The sequence below is a fragment of the Heliangelus exortis genome, chromosome 22 (genome assembly GCF_036169615.1).
Source record: "Heliangelus exortis chromosome 22, bHelExo1.hap1, whole genome shotgun sequence".
NCBI lineage: Eukaryota > Metazoa > Chordata > Aves > Apodiformes > Trochilidae > Heliangelus > Heliangelus exortis.
The window spans coordinates 4111314-4125923 of NC_092443.1; the positions used below are offsets into that span (position 1 = coordinate 4111314).

A 14610-nucleotide genomic window follows, 5' to 3' on the forward strand; every position below is an offset into this window, starting at 1 on the left:
GCTGGGCTCCCTCAATAATTAATTTCTGTGTCACTCTGCATCCTCCCCCCGCTGCGCTGCTGAGCGCTCCTCCGGGGCTCGGGGCTTTGGCCAAGGTCACCGCTTGGCCCCAGCAAGGAAGAAGGGTGGGGGGCAACCTGAGTGCTCCCCCAGTTTCATTGTCCTTAGGGCTGGTTCCCGGGAGGAGAAGGGGGAAACACCTCCAGCCCCGACGCTGAGCAGCACAAAGGGGAATGGCACCACCGAGGGCGTGGGGAGGGGGCGTGGAGATGGCGGAGGTGGCCGGGGGAGATGGGGACAGGTGGCTGCTGGAGGCGGGGGCGGATGATGCTGTGATACCCCTGACCTGCCGGGTCCCTGCAGACACTTGTGGGAGGGGGAGCATCCGTCCCGCTGACAACCCGCTTTGTGTCCCGCTGCGCATCCCGGCGCCTTCCTCATTGTTTTGCAATTTCTGGGGGAGATTTAATTTTTTAAATAAAAATAACAAAGATACAAAAAAAAAAATTTAAACCCGTGTATTAAAATAGATGTAACGTCTATAGATACAATATAAAGACAGGCGTGTGACCGCCCGCTCCCCCCAGTCCGGGGCTCCAGGGCCGGTGCCCCCCCCCGCCGCTACCCCCGCCCTCACAATGCCGGCCCGCCCATCCCCTGGGGGCGGGGTCACCGTTATCCCCGCCCATCCTCCCTCTCCCTCTGCTTTCTGATTGGCTGCGCCGCGCACAATGCGCTCCGAAGTCGCCGTCAGGTGGGCGTGCGCGGCGCTGATTGGCGGCGGTCGCGGGGCGGGGCGGGGCTCGGCGGTTCTGTCAGCCGGGCCGGGGCGCGGCGGGAGCCGCCTGCGGGGCTCTCGGAGCGGCAGCGGCGCGGCATGGCCGGCTGAGGCGGGCGGGAGCCGCCGCCGCTCCCCGGCCCCGCTGCCCGGTTCCGCTCCCAGGGCCCTCTGCGTGGGTGAAGCGAACCGCTTGGATGAATGAATGAATGAATGAATGGCGGAGCTCCGCGCCGCAGCATGAGGCGCCGGCCGAGGACCGCGCCCGGGCTCGCCCTGCTCTGCCTCGCCGTCCTCCTGGCCGCCGCCGCCGGGCTGCCCTCCAGCACCGCGCCTCCCCCCGAACCCGGCAGCGGCAGCGGCGGTCCCGCTGAGGGCAGCCAAGGCACCGCGCCCACGGCTCGGCCCCGCGGTACCGCCGTGCCCGCCCGGGGCAGCGTTCCGCCGCCGCCGCCCCCGGAGGAGGAGGAGGAGGCGGCGGCGGTGGAAGAGGAGGAGGAGGAGGAAGAGGAGGCGGTCGCGGGCAGCGGCCCCGCAGGTGAGCGGCCCACGCGTGTCTGTGACGGGGTGGTGGCGGCGGCGGCACCGGCGGGGAGCGGGATGGGGCTGCCCCCTCCCTCCGTCCGCGGGCGGACAAAGGAGCGACCGGGGGGGTTTTCGCGGGGGGCAGCGACCTCCGGCTGCAGCCACCCCCGTGCCGGGCAGGAGGAGGGGCCCCGAGGTGTGGGACCCCGGAGCATCTCACGGCCCGGCCCGGTGCAGGGCTGGGTGCCTGTGGGGGGCTGTGACCCCCGGGCAGGTCTCGGGTGCGGGGCTGGGTGGGCAGAGCGGGGGCTCCAGGCTGTGCTGACCCCGGGTAGGGTCCTGTCGGGGCAGGTGCACCCAACCCGTGCCGTGCCGGTGGGGTTCCAGGCGTTCCCGGTGGTTTTGGAGAGCAGCAGGTGGGTGCTGTCCCAAAGCATCCTTCACGCCAGCCCCCCCTGATGTACTCCCCACGGAGAAGTGGAGACGTGGCTGTCCCATCATCAGGGCAGCATCCAGCAAGGTGAACGCTGGCCTCGAGCATCCCTGGTGGTACCCTGGAAGTGGAGCCCCATCGAGGCTTCCCCGGGGTCCCACCTCCCCGTTTCAGCAGCAGAATGGGCTTAGGGAGGGCTTTAGGGTGTTGCTGGAGCCCATGTTCTCACCTGTACCGGCAGACACGTTTGCAGCACGGTGCCTGCTGGGCCTGAGGGGAGAGAAGAGCTGGGGGGGTGGGGGTGTGGGGGGTTCTATTCTGGGAAATACATCTCAGTGCAGCCCACTCGAGGCCTCCTCCTGCCCCCGTTGCAAGCATGGGGCTTGTGCAGAGCTGGGGAAAGTGTTATGGCCCTGGGAATAAATGGAATTTTCAATGAAGAGTGTGAGGAGGGAAGAGGTAACAGGGGGCTGGAGAGGTGTGCTTTCAGCTGAAGGGTGTAGGGCTGAGTGATGGTGATAGGAGTTGAAAACACTGATGGTCTTCAAAGCCAAGACTCCAGTTCACTTACAGATTAAGTAGACAAAACTGCTGGTGTCATGGATGAAGCTTTGAACACTTATTTCACTGGAAAACTCTGCTTCATGCTACATTTCCAAAGCTGTATGCTCAGACCTGTGTAAATGCTATAGCATTCTTTCATTTTTGTATTTATTTTTTCTCCTTGCCTGGAAGATATTGGATTTGTTAGGTGTGTTGAGCTTCCTGTAATCCGAAAGGGATATATTCTGCAGTTCTGGTAGCTTTAACAGTCTGAACAAGTAGATTAATCAAACTGTTTTATTTGGCTAGAAATATAATCATCAGATCTGGAACGTCTTGTTTTCAGACTTCAATTCCCTTTTTTCCATTGAGGTTTGTATCTTTACTTTCTCTGGAAGAGAGAATGGCTTTAGATGAGGACTTGCTGATAAAGATAGGAGGGGCTGAGTTTTCTTAAAGCAAAAGCAATTTTCTCTGTTGTGCCACAATCAGGCCTCATCTGCTCAGCCACTCACCTGGCACGTGCAGCATGGTGTGACCCTCCAGTGGGGGATGGATGGATGGACCTGCCCTGGGTCCTGCTGAGCACATAATTCCCTGCCTGACCTTGTCTGTTGTGTTTGTGTCCATCCCCAGGGGCAGCACCTCTCCCATCCCAGGCTCCCATCAAGAGCATCCCTCATATGGGCCAAGTGACAAGTGTTATGTGAGGGCACTGCAAGGTGCTGGTTTAGTGATTATTTCAGGATGCTCTCAGGTGCCTGTGTGTGATGCTGGCACGATGTCCCTTTACCTCTGCTGCTGTAGGAGGTGTCAGGGAGGCAGGTTGGGAGGTTTTGTCTCTGATCCCAGCACCCCCACAGATCCCCCCGTGGGCTGTCCTCACCTCTGCTTTCAAGGTCTCACTTGTGAAACAGGAGCACAGGTGGGGAGAACTCTTCCCCCCCATCCTTGGCTGTGCTGAGTTTGTATTGTGGCAGCCAGCATCACCCTTTGAAGTTTTAAAGTGCTAATTATTAATGGTGACAGCAGCTTCATCACAGAATTGCTCTCTTTACACTGTGGTGGTGGTGAGGGTGGGAGCACACAGGCAGAAGATGTCCCCTCAGACAGAGTAATTTATTTGTCATCAGGTTGAGGTTTACCCTGGCTGATGGGGAGGTTGCTGGCACACTTGGGTGTCTGGTGGGCTTTGGGGGGGGGGGGGGTGAGGTGGCAATGGGAGGAGATGCTGGGCTAGGCAGCATCCCCCTGTGTGCTTGGAGAGCTCTGGGGGGGCTGTGGTCCATGTGGGAGTTGGTCGTGGGTTTGTGGGGGGCTTTTCCATGCTGACCCCATCTGCTGCATGTTGCTGGAGTCCTCCGTGGCAGCTCTCAAAGGGCATTAAGCACCAAAGGCACAGTAAAGCACCACGGGTTTAGCTGGAACCCTCCTTTTGCTTGAATTCAAGCGTGTTTTGATGACTTTGTCAATCCAGTAGGGAATTAATGCATTATATGCTTTACTGCATGAAACAAATGGGCCTTTTCTCATGCACGTTATTAGGAAGGCTTTGTTTAATGCTGATGGCAGTGTCACTGATCAGAAATTGGTGAGTGTCCTCACATTCAGTGCCTGTTCTGCTCTCTACCAAGATTTTAAATTCCGACTTCAATGGATTTTTTTCATTCTGGTTTAAGAAGCACTTCAGCTACTGCCAAGCTGCCTGCCTGCTCCTCTCTTATTCTCTTCCCTTTCCTAGTTTCATGATGTTTATTTTTCTTTCCAAGCCTCTGATCGTGTTAAAATCCAGGATTTTGTTTTTAAGAGAAGTAAATGGCTAATCCTCGTGTTTGTGGAGACAAGCTTAAAAGTATCCCCTGCCTTATCACTAAAGCCTCAAACACCCGCTGTGGAGACTCTGCCTCGGTCATTTATACAAAATAGTCTTGTTTTAAAGTAAAAGCTGGAGCTTTGCTGGGGAAGATGACTTGGGGGTGGATGTGTTGGAGCAGAGATGCAGCTGCTGGGGCCAGCGTAGTCCTGGTTGGGCTTTGCCTGCCTGCAGAACAACACTTCTCTATTCCCCCCATTTCTGTGGGGTGGCAGTGAACAACGTGGGTCTTTTCAAAGGACATTTTGTTCTGAATTTCTTCTGTCCCCATACACAGGAGATAGGTGGGCTGAAAAGCCCCAACCTCCTCAGTTGGGCTGCTGTGGCTGGGTCAGCAGAAGAGCTGCACCCAAACCCTGGCTTCAGGCATCTTTAGACCGTATGAAGTGTTTCAGTTCTCAAGTGTTGCCTTCCCTCTTCCCTGTGGTCTCTGTAGTGCTCCACTTGGGTCACCAGATCTCAGATGTAACCCTGAGCCTGGCTCCTCACCTCTGCACCTCATGGGAGGGCACAGTGAGTGATTTCTGCTGCAGCCACAGGGCAGGGAATGCAGGTAGCCCGGTGGCCTGAGCAGTTACCCACGGGGAGGCATCTCAGGCTGCTACGGAAATGGGTGAAAGCTGAGTCAGGGTGTGATGATGTGCAGTGATGTTTGATGATGTGCAGTGATGTTTGATGATGTGCAGTGATGTTTGATGATGTGCAGTGATGTTTGATGGGTCTCCAGCCTTTGGCATGGGGCCATTTCTTGCTGGGAGGCTCACAGCCAGATGGAGGAGGTGCAGACAGACCCTATGGGTGGGGGAGATGATTTGATGGGTTTGGCCTATAAAGAGGAGCCTGACAAATCCCCAGGGGCAATGGGTGTGGCTTGGCTAATCATGATCACTTTTTTTCCCCATGCTCGGTGTGACACGGGTCTGTCTTGGGCACACGTGTGAATGTTTAATGCCCAGGCAGCTTGTTGGGTCTCCATGGCTGGGGCTGGGCAGTGGATGACACTAAATGGACTTTTGCAGCCTGAGGAAGACTTTTGCAGCCTCTGTAGGTGCAAGCCCAGGTCCTGTTTTGTGGTGCTGGGCTGACACATGGGCAGCTTGGGGCCAGGAGGGGGAGAGACAGGGTGAGCTGAGCCTGTCCATCTTGGTGCTTGGGATGGCAGCTTCAGCTTTCCTTTTTTTCAGGAGGATTGTGTCCATGTGGTTCTCGAGATAGCTTGCTTTCAAGGTGTCAGTGGGATTTGCATCATTATTATTTTCTTTTAAAAAAAATGGAAATTAAGTCACAGGCACGAAGGCTGAGAAGAAGGGCTATGGATGTGTCATTTGGGATCAGTACAGGAGCAGGCAGGGTAGAGAGAGCTCTTTTCAATCAAGTCATAAATTGTGGGCCTTGGATCTCTGAGCTTAAAATACAGGGATTTTGCCCACAGCAGAAAATGTCACTCCCTTGCCATTCTCCCTGCCTCCATGCTCCTCTCTGAGTCATTCTTGAATCAGATGCATCCAACTGTGCTGACTCAAGAGTTTGAGACTATTGGACTTAGTGATGCTCATAAAAGTCAGGATATTTCTGGGAGGACCTACAGAGCATTCGAGGTCTTGTTTGTTAGCTTCCCTCTGCAGGGAGCAGTGCTGGGATTTTGCTTTATTTCTTTTAAATGATAACTGAGATTTGGACATTGTCACTTCACTGAGCTGCTGCTTGGAAAATACCAGGTGTAAAACAAGCAAGACGGGGTGCTGTGTGGGGGTTATTTTATTTATCCAGCTGCTCTTGGTAATGCCCAAGCACCAACCTTGACAGCAAAATTGCTGCACTGCTGAATAATGAGGATTGCCTGAAGCTGTGTGGTGGGCAGGAGGTGTCCCAGCCCTGTTTGCTGATGTCAATGGTCCTTCAGGCTCTGTAAGAATGGTTTTGGTCCCCAAGGGCTGGGACAATCAGGCAGCACCCAGTGACCAGGTCACCAGAGCATCACCAGGGAGACTCTTGCAGGGCAGATGGGGCTTTGCCTGGGCTGCAGAGGTTGTGCCTGTCCAAACAGCTGGGAAATGGGGGCAACTGTGGGGTGGGTTTCCTGGAGGTGTCACTCCAGGGGGTGAATAATTGTATCCCGGAGGGGATCGTGGTCCTTGGGGGTGGGTGCAGCATCCTGGGGTCTTCCTGGATGGGTGGTGGAGATGGAGCCTGTTCCCAGCTCTGTCCCCACCAGCTGTGCATGAGGACAGGGGCATGCAGGACTTCCCACACCCCAGGGCTGTGGCTAGAGAAGCACAGAACAAGCTGTCCCAGAGGAAGAGAGGCCCTGGACACAAGTCTGCTGAAGTCAGGGGAAAGATTTTAGAGGTGTTTTTTCTGTTTGTTTGTTGGTTTTTTGTTTTCTGTTTTTTTGTCAAGAGCCTGTGGCCTATAAATACCCAGGGCTCAGTCACTCTGCTGCAGCTCATCTGGCCAGAGCTCATGCCAGCTGCCTGTCAGGAGCTTTGCTGTGGAGCTGAGGGACTCACTGGTGCTTCCAAGAAGCAGCCGAGATCTCAGCAGTGGCTCATGATGCATCTGCTGTCATTAGAAATAAACTCATGGCTATGCTGGGTGCTGAAAGCAGGGTTCTCTCTTGCAGCCATCTGCCTGAAAGGAAAGGCTCCTTCTGTTTTTACCTCTGACAAGCACTTAAAATAAAAAATGTTAAGGAGCTGGGTTGCTGTGCAGCACCTAGACTGCACCTGAGGCTTCACTGAGCTTTTAAATCAGGTTGCAGCAAGGGCTTGGATTTGCTTCAGAGGTCCTGGGAACACACAGGCTTTGCTGTCCCAACTCATGCTGTGTGTCTGAGCTCAACAGGGCTGCCTTGTGCAGTGAGGCATTGCTCACTGGGGACAGGGGCTGGGGGGACAGAGTCTGGCACTTCATAATTGGTTGGGGGTATTAAATGTGTTTTATGAGCTCAAGGCTAGCTTGCAATCTAACCATCTGCCCTGCCTTGGGGGGTCGTGTGTCTCCAGCACCCCAGGAGAGCAGAACTGGTTGCAGTTCTGTCTCATTACACTGGCTGAAAACCAGGGTTTCGGGTTCACAGGAAATTATTTGCTTTTTTTTTTTCATTTGAATTTTGGGTTGGGTCAGACTGAAATGAAATGGTTCTTGTGTTGCATCTGCTTATGCCTCCAGTGAGGTCGAGGGTCCTGCATCTTGAGGCTGCCCTGTAAGGTCAATGTTCTCCTTGTGCTTGGGGCAAAATCCATCCCTGGTGGGGAGCTGGGGGGAAACACTTCCTAAATCTCAGCTGGGCTTGTCTGCTGGGGTCTTTTATTAGATTAAAGCTTGTCAGTCTGGAAGTGTTTTGAACAAGACATTGTAGACTTGGAATAATTGAATCTTGTTTGGGCAGAACATTTTTTTCCTCCTGTAATTCAATGGGAAACCTCCAGACAGCCTTGTCCCAGCTCCTTCACAGCCAAGATGGAGAATTGATGACTTTACCTCTTCTGATGGAGACACCCACTCCCCTCACAGCTTCTCTCCCCATTCCCTGCTTCTTCACACCCAGGGATGCTGGCAAAGTGGTTCAGCTCCTCCTCCTTCAGCCAAGCAGATCCCATCCCAGCTGGGGTCCTGCAGCCAGGGGTGCTGGGCAGCCTGGCTGTCACCCCTTGTTTTCAGCAGCTATTTTAAAAGGCACTGAGTACAGAGAGGGGGTGCTCAGTTCACGTGGGGTTTTTTCTGGATTGTGCCGAGCTGCCTGCAAAGAATAGACCACAAAAACATTCTGCCCGGGTGCTAATCGGCCGGGGATGGTTTGAGCTGCCTGAAGCAGCTCTTTTGTTGGAGGCTGAATTCCTCCTCTGGCTGATGCTTGTCCAGATCATCCCATGCAAAATTCCGATTGCCCTTCGTCACACAGAATGCAGTGGGGTCCCCGGGCTGGACAGGCACAATACTCAGCAATAGCTCTGCCCAAACCCCTTCCAGACTTCTATTCCCCACCTTTGGAAAGGGTTTTTTTGTGGTTTCTGCTCCTACTTCATACAGACAGGGGTCCTATTTCAGTAAATGAGGAGCCTCCCTGGAGGTGCAAGACCTAAGGTGAAGCCTTAATTTGGTCTTGTGCTGCTTAAAGTAGGATTTTAAATTTTTTTTTTTTTTTGCTGAACACCTGCTATATGAATTAGAATTTGCCTTGTAAATGGAACCAATTCAGAGTCTGAGCATGAAAGACGGGCGTTTGCTTTTTGCCTGGAAAAAGAAAAAAGCAAAAACCTCAAAGGTTTTACTCTTGAGACAGCTCAGCCGCAAAGCCAGAGAGAAACCCAAGTCAATCTTTTTACCACTCTTAATTCACATGCCCCCTGTCCTTATAAATAAGCCACCAGAAACATGACAAGGCAAGCATCTCAGCTATTTATAGCTCGTGCTGCTCCACATGCCTGTTTTAAAAATCAGCAGCTAAATGGCTCTGCAGCCTCTCAGCAAAAGGCTCAGTGACGCAGGCATTGGGTAGATGTATGGATGGGTCTTTGAAGGCCTTCAGCCTGAGCAGGCAGGATGGTTTCTGCAGCTGGGATATTTCTCCTGGGTGAAGGGGAGCCCCTCCAGCATTGATTTGGCTCCAGTGTAATCTGCACCCCCAGGACTCACCCCTGCTCCAGCCATCACCAGCCAGCCCCACTCTGGGACTGGTGCCACTGGGGGTGTTCCTGGTGTAAGGTTGGTCCTCTTACCTCCCCCTACACCTTGGCTCTTTGGGTTGGTTATAACTAGATGGGATATAGATTGATATTCCCCAGGCTTTATGAAAATATTTTTGGAAGCTGCATTAATCTTTTCATTCCTCTTTTTTTTTTTTTCCTCTCCTTTTTGTGGCATCACCCCTATTAATGAAGAGGCTGCCAGTAACATTTACCTGTTTAACTGGTCATGCCACTTCTCAGATGAATCTGCTTTATTCCTGGCAAATTATACAGCTGCAGTTTTCAGGCAGCTTTACTCTATTTTGACTGACTGGCTGACTATATTAACTGATAGTGCTGCTTGGGCTGCTTTGATCCTGTATTATTTATGGAAATGATGGCATAACTGCGTAGCTGATTAATGCTGCATGTATTTTTAATGTGCTAGTTCTACTGTTTGATCTGTGCTAAATGATTATTCTCTGATGTGTTCCTGGGTTCATTTTAGTTGCTTATGAAAAGGATATTGAAATGGACTGTTTGTTTTTAGCTTTTTTTTTTTTTCCCAATGGTCTCATCTTATGCTGGTTTTTAAGCTTTCACAGATCGTTTTCCCAAGCGTGGCTCTGCTGTTATCACGTGGAGCATTTACACTTTATTGCTATTAATTTGAGCATTTCATTGGTGGCATTACTTTGAATTCATTACTTGTGTGCAGTCATGTGAAGTTTCAGGGAGATACAAAGTGGAAATCCAGCTGTTTAGGTGATGTTCAGCTCTCCTTTCTTTGTGACTGCTGAATCCCAGCCTGGCTGTGACTCAGGTCCAGTGACATCTGAATGGGAAGGAAACCTGTCTAAATTGGAGGGGGTATAATTAATATTTTTGGTGCCCCATCACAGGATGGCTGAGGCTCATCAATATTAAAAAAAATTACTTTAATTGCCAGGGAGTTATGTGCTCGACCCGCAGCTTCCTCCTCTGTGGGATGAGATGTGGTTGTGGCTGGGGAGGGACTGGTGGTGTTTCATCCCAGGACAGACCCACTGCATCCTGTGGCACATCCCACAGCACGTGCAGTGCTCCTGGCACTGCTGCTGGGGAGGGAGTTGGATGCCCTTCATCCCTCCTCCAGCATCCTTCCCCAACAACAGACATGGCCAACGAGGTGGAAACCAGGAGGTCTTTCCAGGAGGACCATCTGTGAGCTGGAGGATCAGCATTTCCCTTCCCTGGAGGCAAAACAAGGGGAGAAATTGATTATGTGTTTGTTTTAAGGTTTTTTTTCCCCCCTGCCTTTTATAACACCTGCTTATTTTCCTGGGTTTTCTCTCCTAATCCCTGCCTGGCCCCGTGGTCTGACCCACCTGCTCCCCTGGGCACACTGTGCAGCAGTGATAGCAGAGCTGCTGGGTACTTTCATGAACAGCCCTGTGAAGATACAAAGTGTTGCTAGTTGAAGAACTTTAAAGGAGGGCTTTTTTCCCCTCTTCTGAACTGGACTTTTTGTCAAGATCAGCAAAATACCTATCTTTCTGCAAAAGATCCCTTTTTCTTTAATGGACTTTTCAATTGAAAATAGTTTAAACTTGATGTCTTGTTCCTTCCCTCCAGATCTTCCAAAGCTCCTCATTCTGTGAAAAGCTTCAATATTTTTTCTCCTTCCTTCTATTTTAAAAAAAATATGTATAAATATATATATAATTATGTATAATTTATATATATATATTGTTGTTGTTGTTCTTGGCTGTAACTCTTGCCTGCTGTCACCAGGAACAAAACAAACATTACAGGCTCTTCTCTGGTTTCTTCCCCTGTCCCAAACCAGAGATGTGCCAACTTGAGCTCTGCAACCAGCCAGTGTTTTGAGGGCAAAACTGGGGGGGTTGCTTTGCATCCAGTGATGAGGGAACAGGCAGAATTTTTGGATATGGCTCCTGCAAACTTTGTTGGTTCCCTGAGACACATCTCAATTGCAGACCTGGGAGTAATGGGGCAGAGACATCCACGCCTTGGTGATGCTCTTGGGTGGGAAGGGCGAGCACAGAGAGGCCCTTGCCCCAGGCTGGCATAGGAGGGGTTTGGTTCTGTGTCCCTCTTCCTACCCCATACTGCAGCCCAAGGGGTGTGAGGAGCTGGGCTGGGGACCCCAGGATATCCAGAGAAGGTGGAGAATGTGCTTCACGTTGGTTGTGAAAACAAAAGGGTTGTCTGAACTGAAGCTGAGCAGGCTGACCTGTCAGCTCTTGCCTGGGCTGGGTGTTTGCTTGCTCTGTGCCAACACAGGAGGCATTTTTGCTGGAGCCTCCCCAGCTAACAGCAGCAGGGTCTCCATGCTTTGCCCTTCCCTGCCATAGTTTGTTGTTTTTTTCCCAGTCCCAATGCTCATGGAAGGATTTTGGGGGGGGGATCTGCTTTGTTTCTAAGCACCCCTCTGACTTGCCTACAAACAGGGCCATCCCATCCCTCGGCTCTCCCCTCCCTGCCAGCAGCTCTGTGCTGTTATCCTCTGTCTTGGGGGGGTTCCAGTGATTCCTGGGCAGGGCTGGGGGTCTCCTGGTTGGGCTGAGGGCATCGCCGTGTCCTGCGCAGCAATCCCGGTGCCGCGGGTTCAGCTGGAACCCAGAGCAGATGGGGAGGTGGAGCCAGACTGCTCAGCTGGGCTTCAGGCTGTGATAAAACAAAGTGACGTAGAAAACCAAATACCTGTTATCAGAGGAGAGCAAACAGAGCTTCCACCTGCCTCCAGCCTTCCTCCCTGCAAGGGCAGGCTGCACGCTGGCACGCAGCTCCCTGTAAAAGTTGTTTTATTATTAACGTGCTCCCTTTGGCTTGGCTGCTGAGAAACCTGAGGCTGACTCCAGATAATAAATGACAAACATTTGTCTCGACTTAACTGTTTTAATCTGTCTTTTTTTTTTTTTTTTCCCCCCCTCCTGGAAGTTTGCATTAAGCTGTTGATGACGTGCCCTTTGACAGGGATTAGTGCTGATGCCTCACAGTTGGATTTTCCCATCCTTTTGACATCTTGGTTTTTTCTTTGGAAGGGGGGCTGTTGTGCACATTTAATCCATTTAAAATTAACAAGGAATGGACTCATCTCCAAGGGGCAGTTGGGTACAAGAGGGGTGCTGGCTTTCCTGCAGAAGGTGAGCTTTGGGGTGGGATGTAGGGGAGCGATTGGCTTGCAATGCCCAGGACAGGATTGTTCCCCTCAGCACCTACTTTGGTTTCAAGGGGTGCCTGGAGCAATGGCTGTCACTGACTTCTGTTTTACAACCCCCTTAAAAGCTTCTCAGTCGGTGTAGATGGTGAGTTCAAGTTTGTGGGCTTAGGAAATTGATAGTTTCCTCTCTGCTCCACCACTCATGATTTTGTCATCCTTGATAGGGACCTCCCTTTTGCCCACTGCCATGGATGTGTGTGAACTAGGTAGCCCTTGCCTCAGAGCTGGTATCTCTCCCACCTATATGTAGGTAATGCCAGGTAATATATTTAATAGTGTGTGCAATATTGGCCATATGGAGCTGGAGACTCTGCATTGCCAGGGTTGTGTCAGGATCCTGCAGCTCCTTGGGTTTGCTAGGAGTTTGGATGTCCTTTCGTGGTGGTACTTGGATGCTCTTTTTTCAGAGCTGGTGGAAGGGGAGGCACCGCTCCTCCTCCTGCTATGTCAAAACAGTCATTATAAAGCCCTCAAAAATGGGGAAATGGTCAGGGTAGAAATGTCAGCAAACCTCCTTTAACTGTCCCACTGGCTGCAGTGGAAGCTCTGTGGTTTTGAGCAGCTCCAGATTGGGGTCAGGCTTGGTTTTGCCAATCCAAAGAAAAAATTGCTGCCTTGCTGAGGATCATTCCCTCTCAATGAAGCTGTCACAGTTGCCAGAGGACCCTGCAGATCAGCAGTTGGGGTTTAGCATCTTGGCTCAAACTTGGTCCTAGCTTAGTGCCTGAGCTGTGGGTGAGACAAGTGCCATGCAGGATGCCCAGAACCCTTCTCCTGGCTGCTTCCCTCCTCCCTGTCATGCTTTTGAAAAGCTTTTGCCTATTTTAAGAGGATTTGGCTGTTCTGCAGGCCAGGGCTGCTACCTGTTGCACTCCATGGGCTGGCCTGGTATTTACTGTGAAGGTTTTGGGGAAGTGGCTGAAACTTTAAGTCACTGTTTATTTGTGGTTGCTGAACTCGTGCTGTTTAATGGAGACATTTTCCTTTTGAAGGTGAATGGTTGTTAGAAATAAATACTGGCAATGCCTCATGGCTGAGGCACGAGTCAGGACAGGACAGAGCTTACAGCATCCCTCAGTGCCAGGAGCAGCACAGTGACTGAGGAGAGAGGAATGAGAAGCTGATGTGCAGCCTTGGTTACAGGCACTGAGCTGCTGCAGGGCTCGGGGTTTCAAGCAGAGGTGAGAAGGAGGCAGGGGCTGGTGGCTGCCATCTGCAGTCCCCTGGGGGGGGCTCTGTCCTCTTACAATTGATGCCATCCCTGCAGCTGATGGAGAGTGGTGTGGAGCAAAGCTTGGATGCACCGAGGTGTCCCCTGCCCTGTCTGCTCTCACTCAGTGCATCCCCAGGAGGTGACACTGGATCTGGTGCAGCTCCCCAGTTGCAGTGACAAGGGACAGCTTTCTCCAGCCAGGTGTTGTTTTTCCATGACGTGCCCCAGGCCGTATCAGTTCCCTCTTTGAAAGCTCAACTTCTCCTCCCTGGGTTTGCCAGGAAATTTCATCTTGTCACAGGATCTGCAGTGCAGTTTGGTGCTGGATGAAAAGCAAAGGTGAAGCAACTTCTCACACAGGGAATTAAGCTGGAAGTAGATAAATCACCCTGTCCCCTGCGAAGTGCAGCAGGGCAGGCAGAAGGTTGTGTTATAAAAAAAAGGAATAAAACTTATGGAACAGGGAACCTCCTTTCTGCCCAGCCTGGAAGGCATTTTCCTCGCCCTGTCTCAGCAGCTCTCCCTGCTTGCAGCACGTTGTAACTTACAACTCCTTGTCTGGCAGGAGTTGGGGTAACTCCAGGTTACCAATAGCACTGTGTCCTCACAGCCTTGAAACAGGACCTGAACAGCAGAACCTGCCTGGAACCAGTTGTGATTACTCATGCTTCGTGCTATCCCTCTCCTCACTGGGGTTTCTGCTCTGGTAATTCCACTTAGGAAGCAAGGAGACAAAACACCTTTATGAAATTTGGAACAGATTTGCTGGCTTTGGATTGTCAGAAGTTTTTCTTCTCTCCCCAGGTCCCCTCTCCCTTCTTCTGTGCAGCCTTTAATGAGAGAGAATGAAAGATACTTTGCTGCTTGTGATGAATGAGGGTCTGCTTTTAAATATGTTTGTTTAGATTAAGGAAAAAAAAAATTAAGGAAGTGCATTGGGAATAAATGCTGTGATGTTGGGGCTTTCTTTCATCTCTGGGTTTGGTAATGCAATGAGCAGAGGTGGAGGGGGTCTTAGCTCAGGCTCTGTAAAAGCTTCTTTATATTAACACTTTTGGTGAGTGTTTATTAACACTGTGAATAAAGAAGCCTTTGTTAAAGGGTCTGTCCTGCTTCTTCAGTGGAGGAGCTGAATCTTGAAAGGAATTGCCATGGGCACCTGTTGAAGTTACTGATGAAAGTTTTAGTTCCAGATTTTCTCCACAGGCTTAAATATAAAATAGCCTAAAAGCCTCCAAAGCAAGTTTGCCCTCTGTTCCTCCTTAAAAAACCAAAACCAGTTGTCAGAATGCCTCTTGCTGCCTGCCTGCAGGGCTGTGCATGGTGCCCCCTTGCCCTGTGTCTGCAGA

The 14610-nt window shown here is 51.6% G+C and overlaps 1 protein-coding gene and 1 long non-coding RNA gene across 3 annotated transcripts in view; one reads left to right on the forward strand and one right to left on the reverse strand.

Annotated features, from left to right (window-relative positions):
* The first annotated feature begins 843 nt into the window (after positions 1–843).
* Positions 844–14610, forward strand: part of MEGF9 (multiple EGF like domains 9) — a 44343-nt gene continuing 30576 nt past the window's right edge. Inside the window, exon 1 of the mRNA XM_071765719.1 lies at positions 844–1316. Within this exon, the coding sequence (XP_071621820.1) occupies positions 992–1316 (325 nt within the window). The 5' untranslated portion in view covers positions 844–991. The remainder of the gene's footprint in view (positions 1317–14610) is intronic.
* Positions 8538–11669, reverse strand: LOC139806558 (uncharacterized). 2 transcript variants are annotated; one of them, XR_011730283.1, is made up of 2 exons: positions 11529–11669; positions 8538–10054 (listed from the first exon to the last, which is right to left on the reverse strand). It is a non-coding gene; the product is annotated as an uncharacterized lncRNA (long non-coding RNA). The 2 variants fall into 2 exon arrangements; XR_011730284.1 differs by lacking the exon at positions 11529–11669 and adding an exon at positions 10190–10280.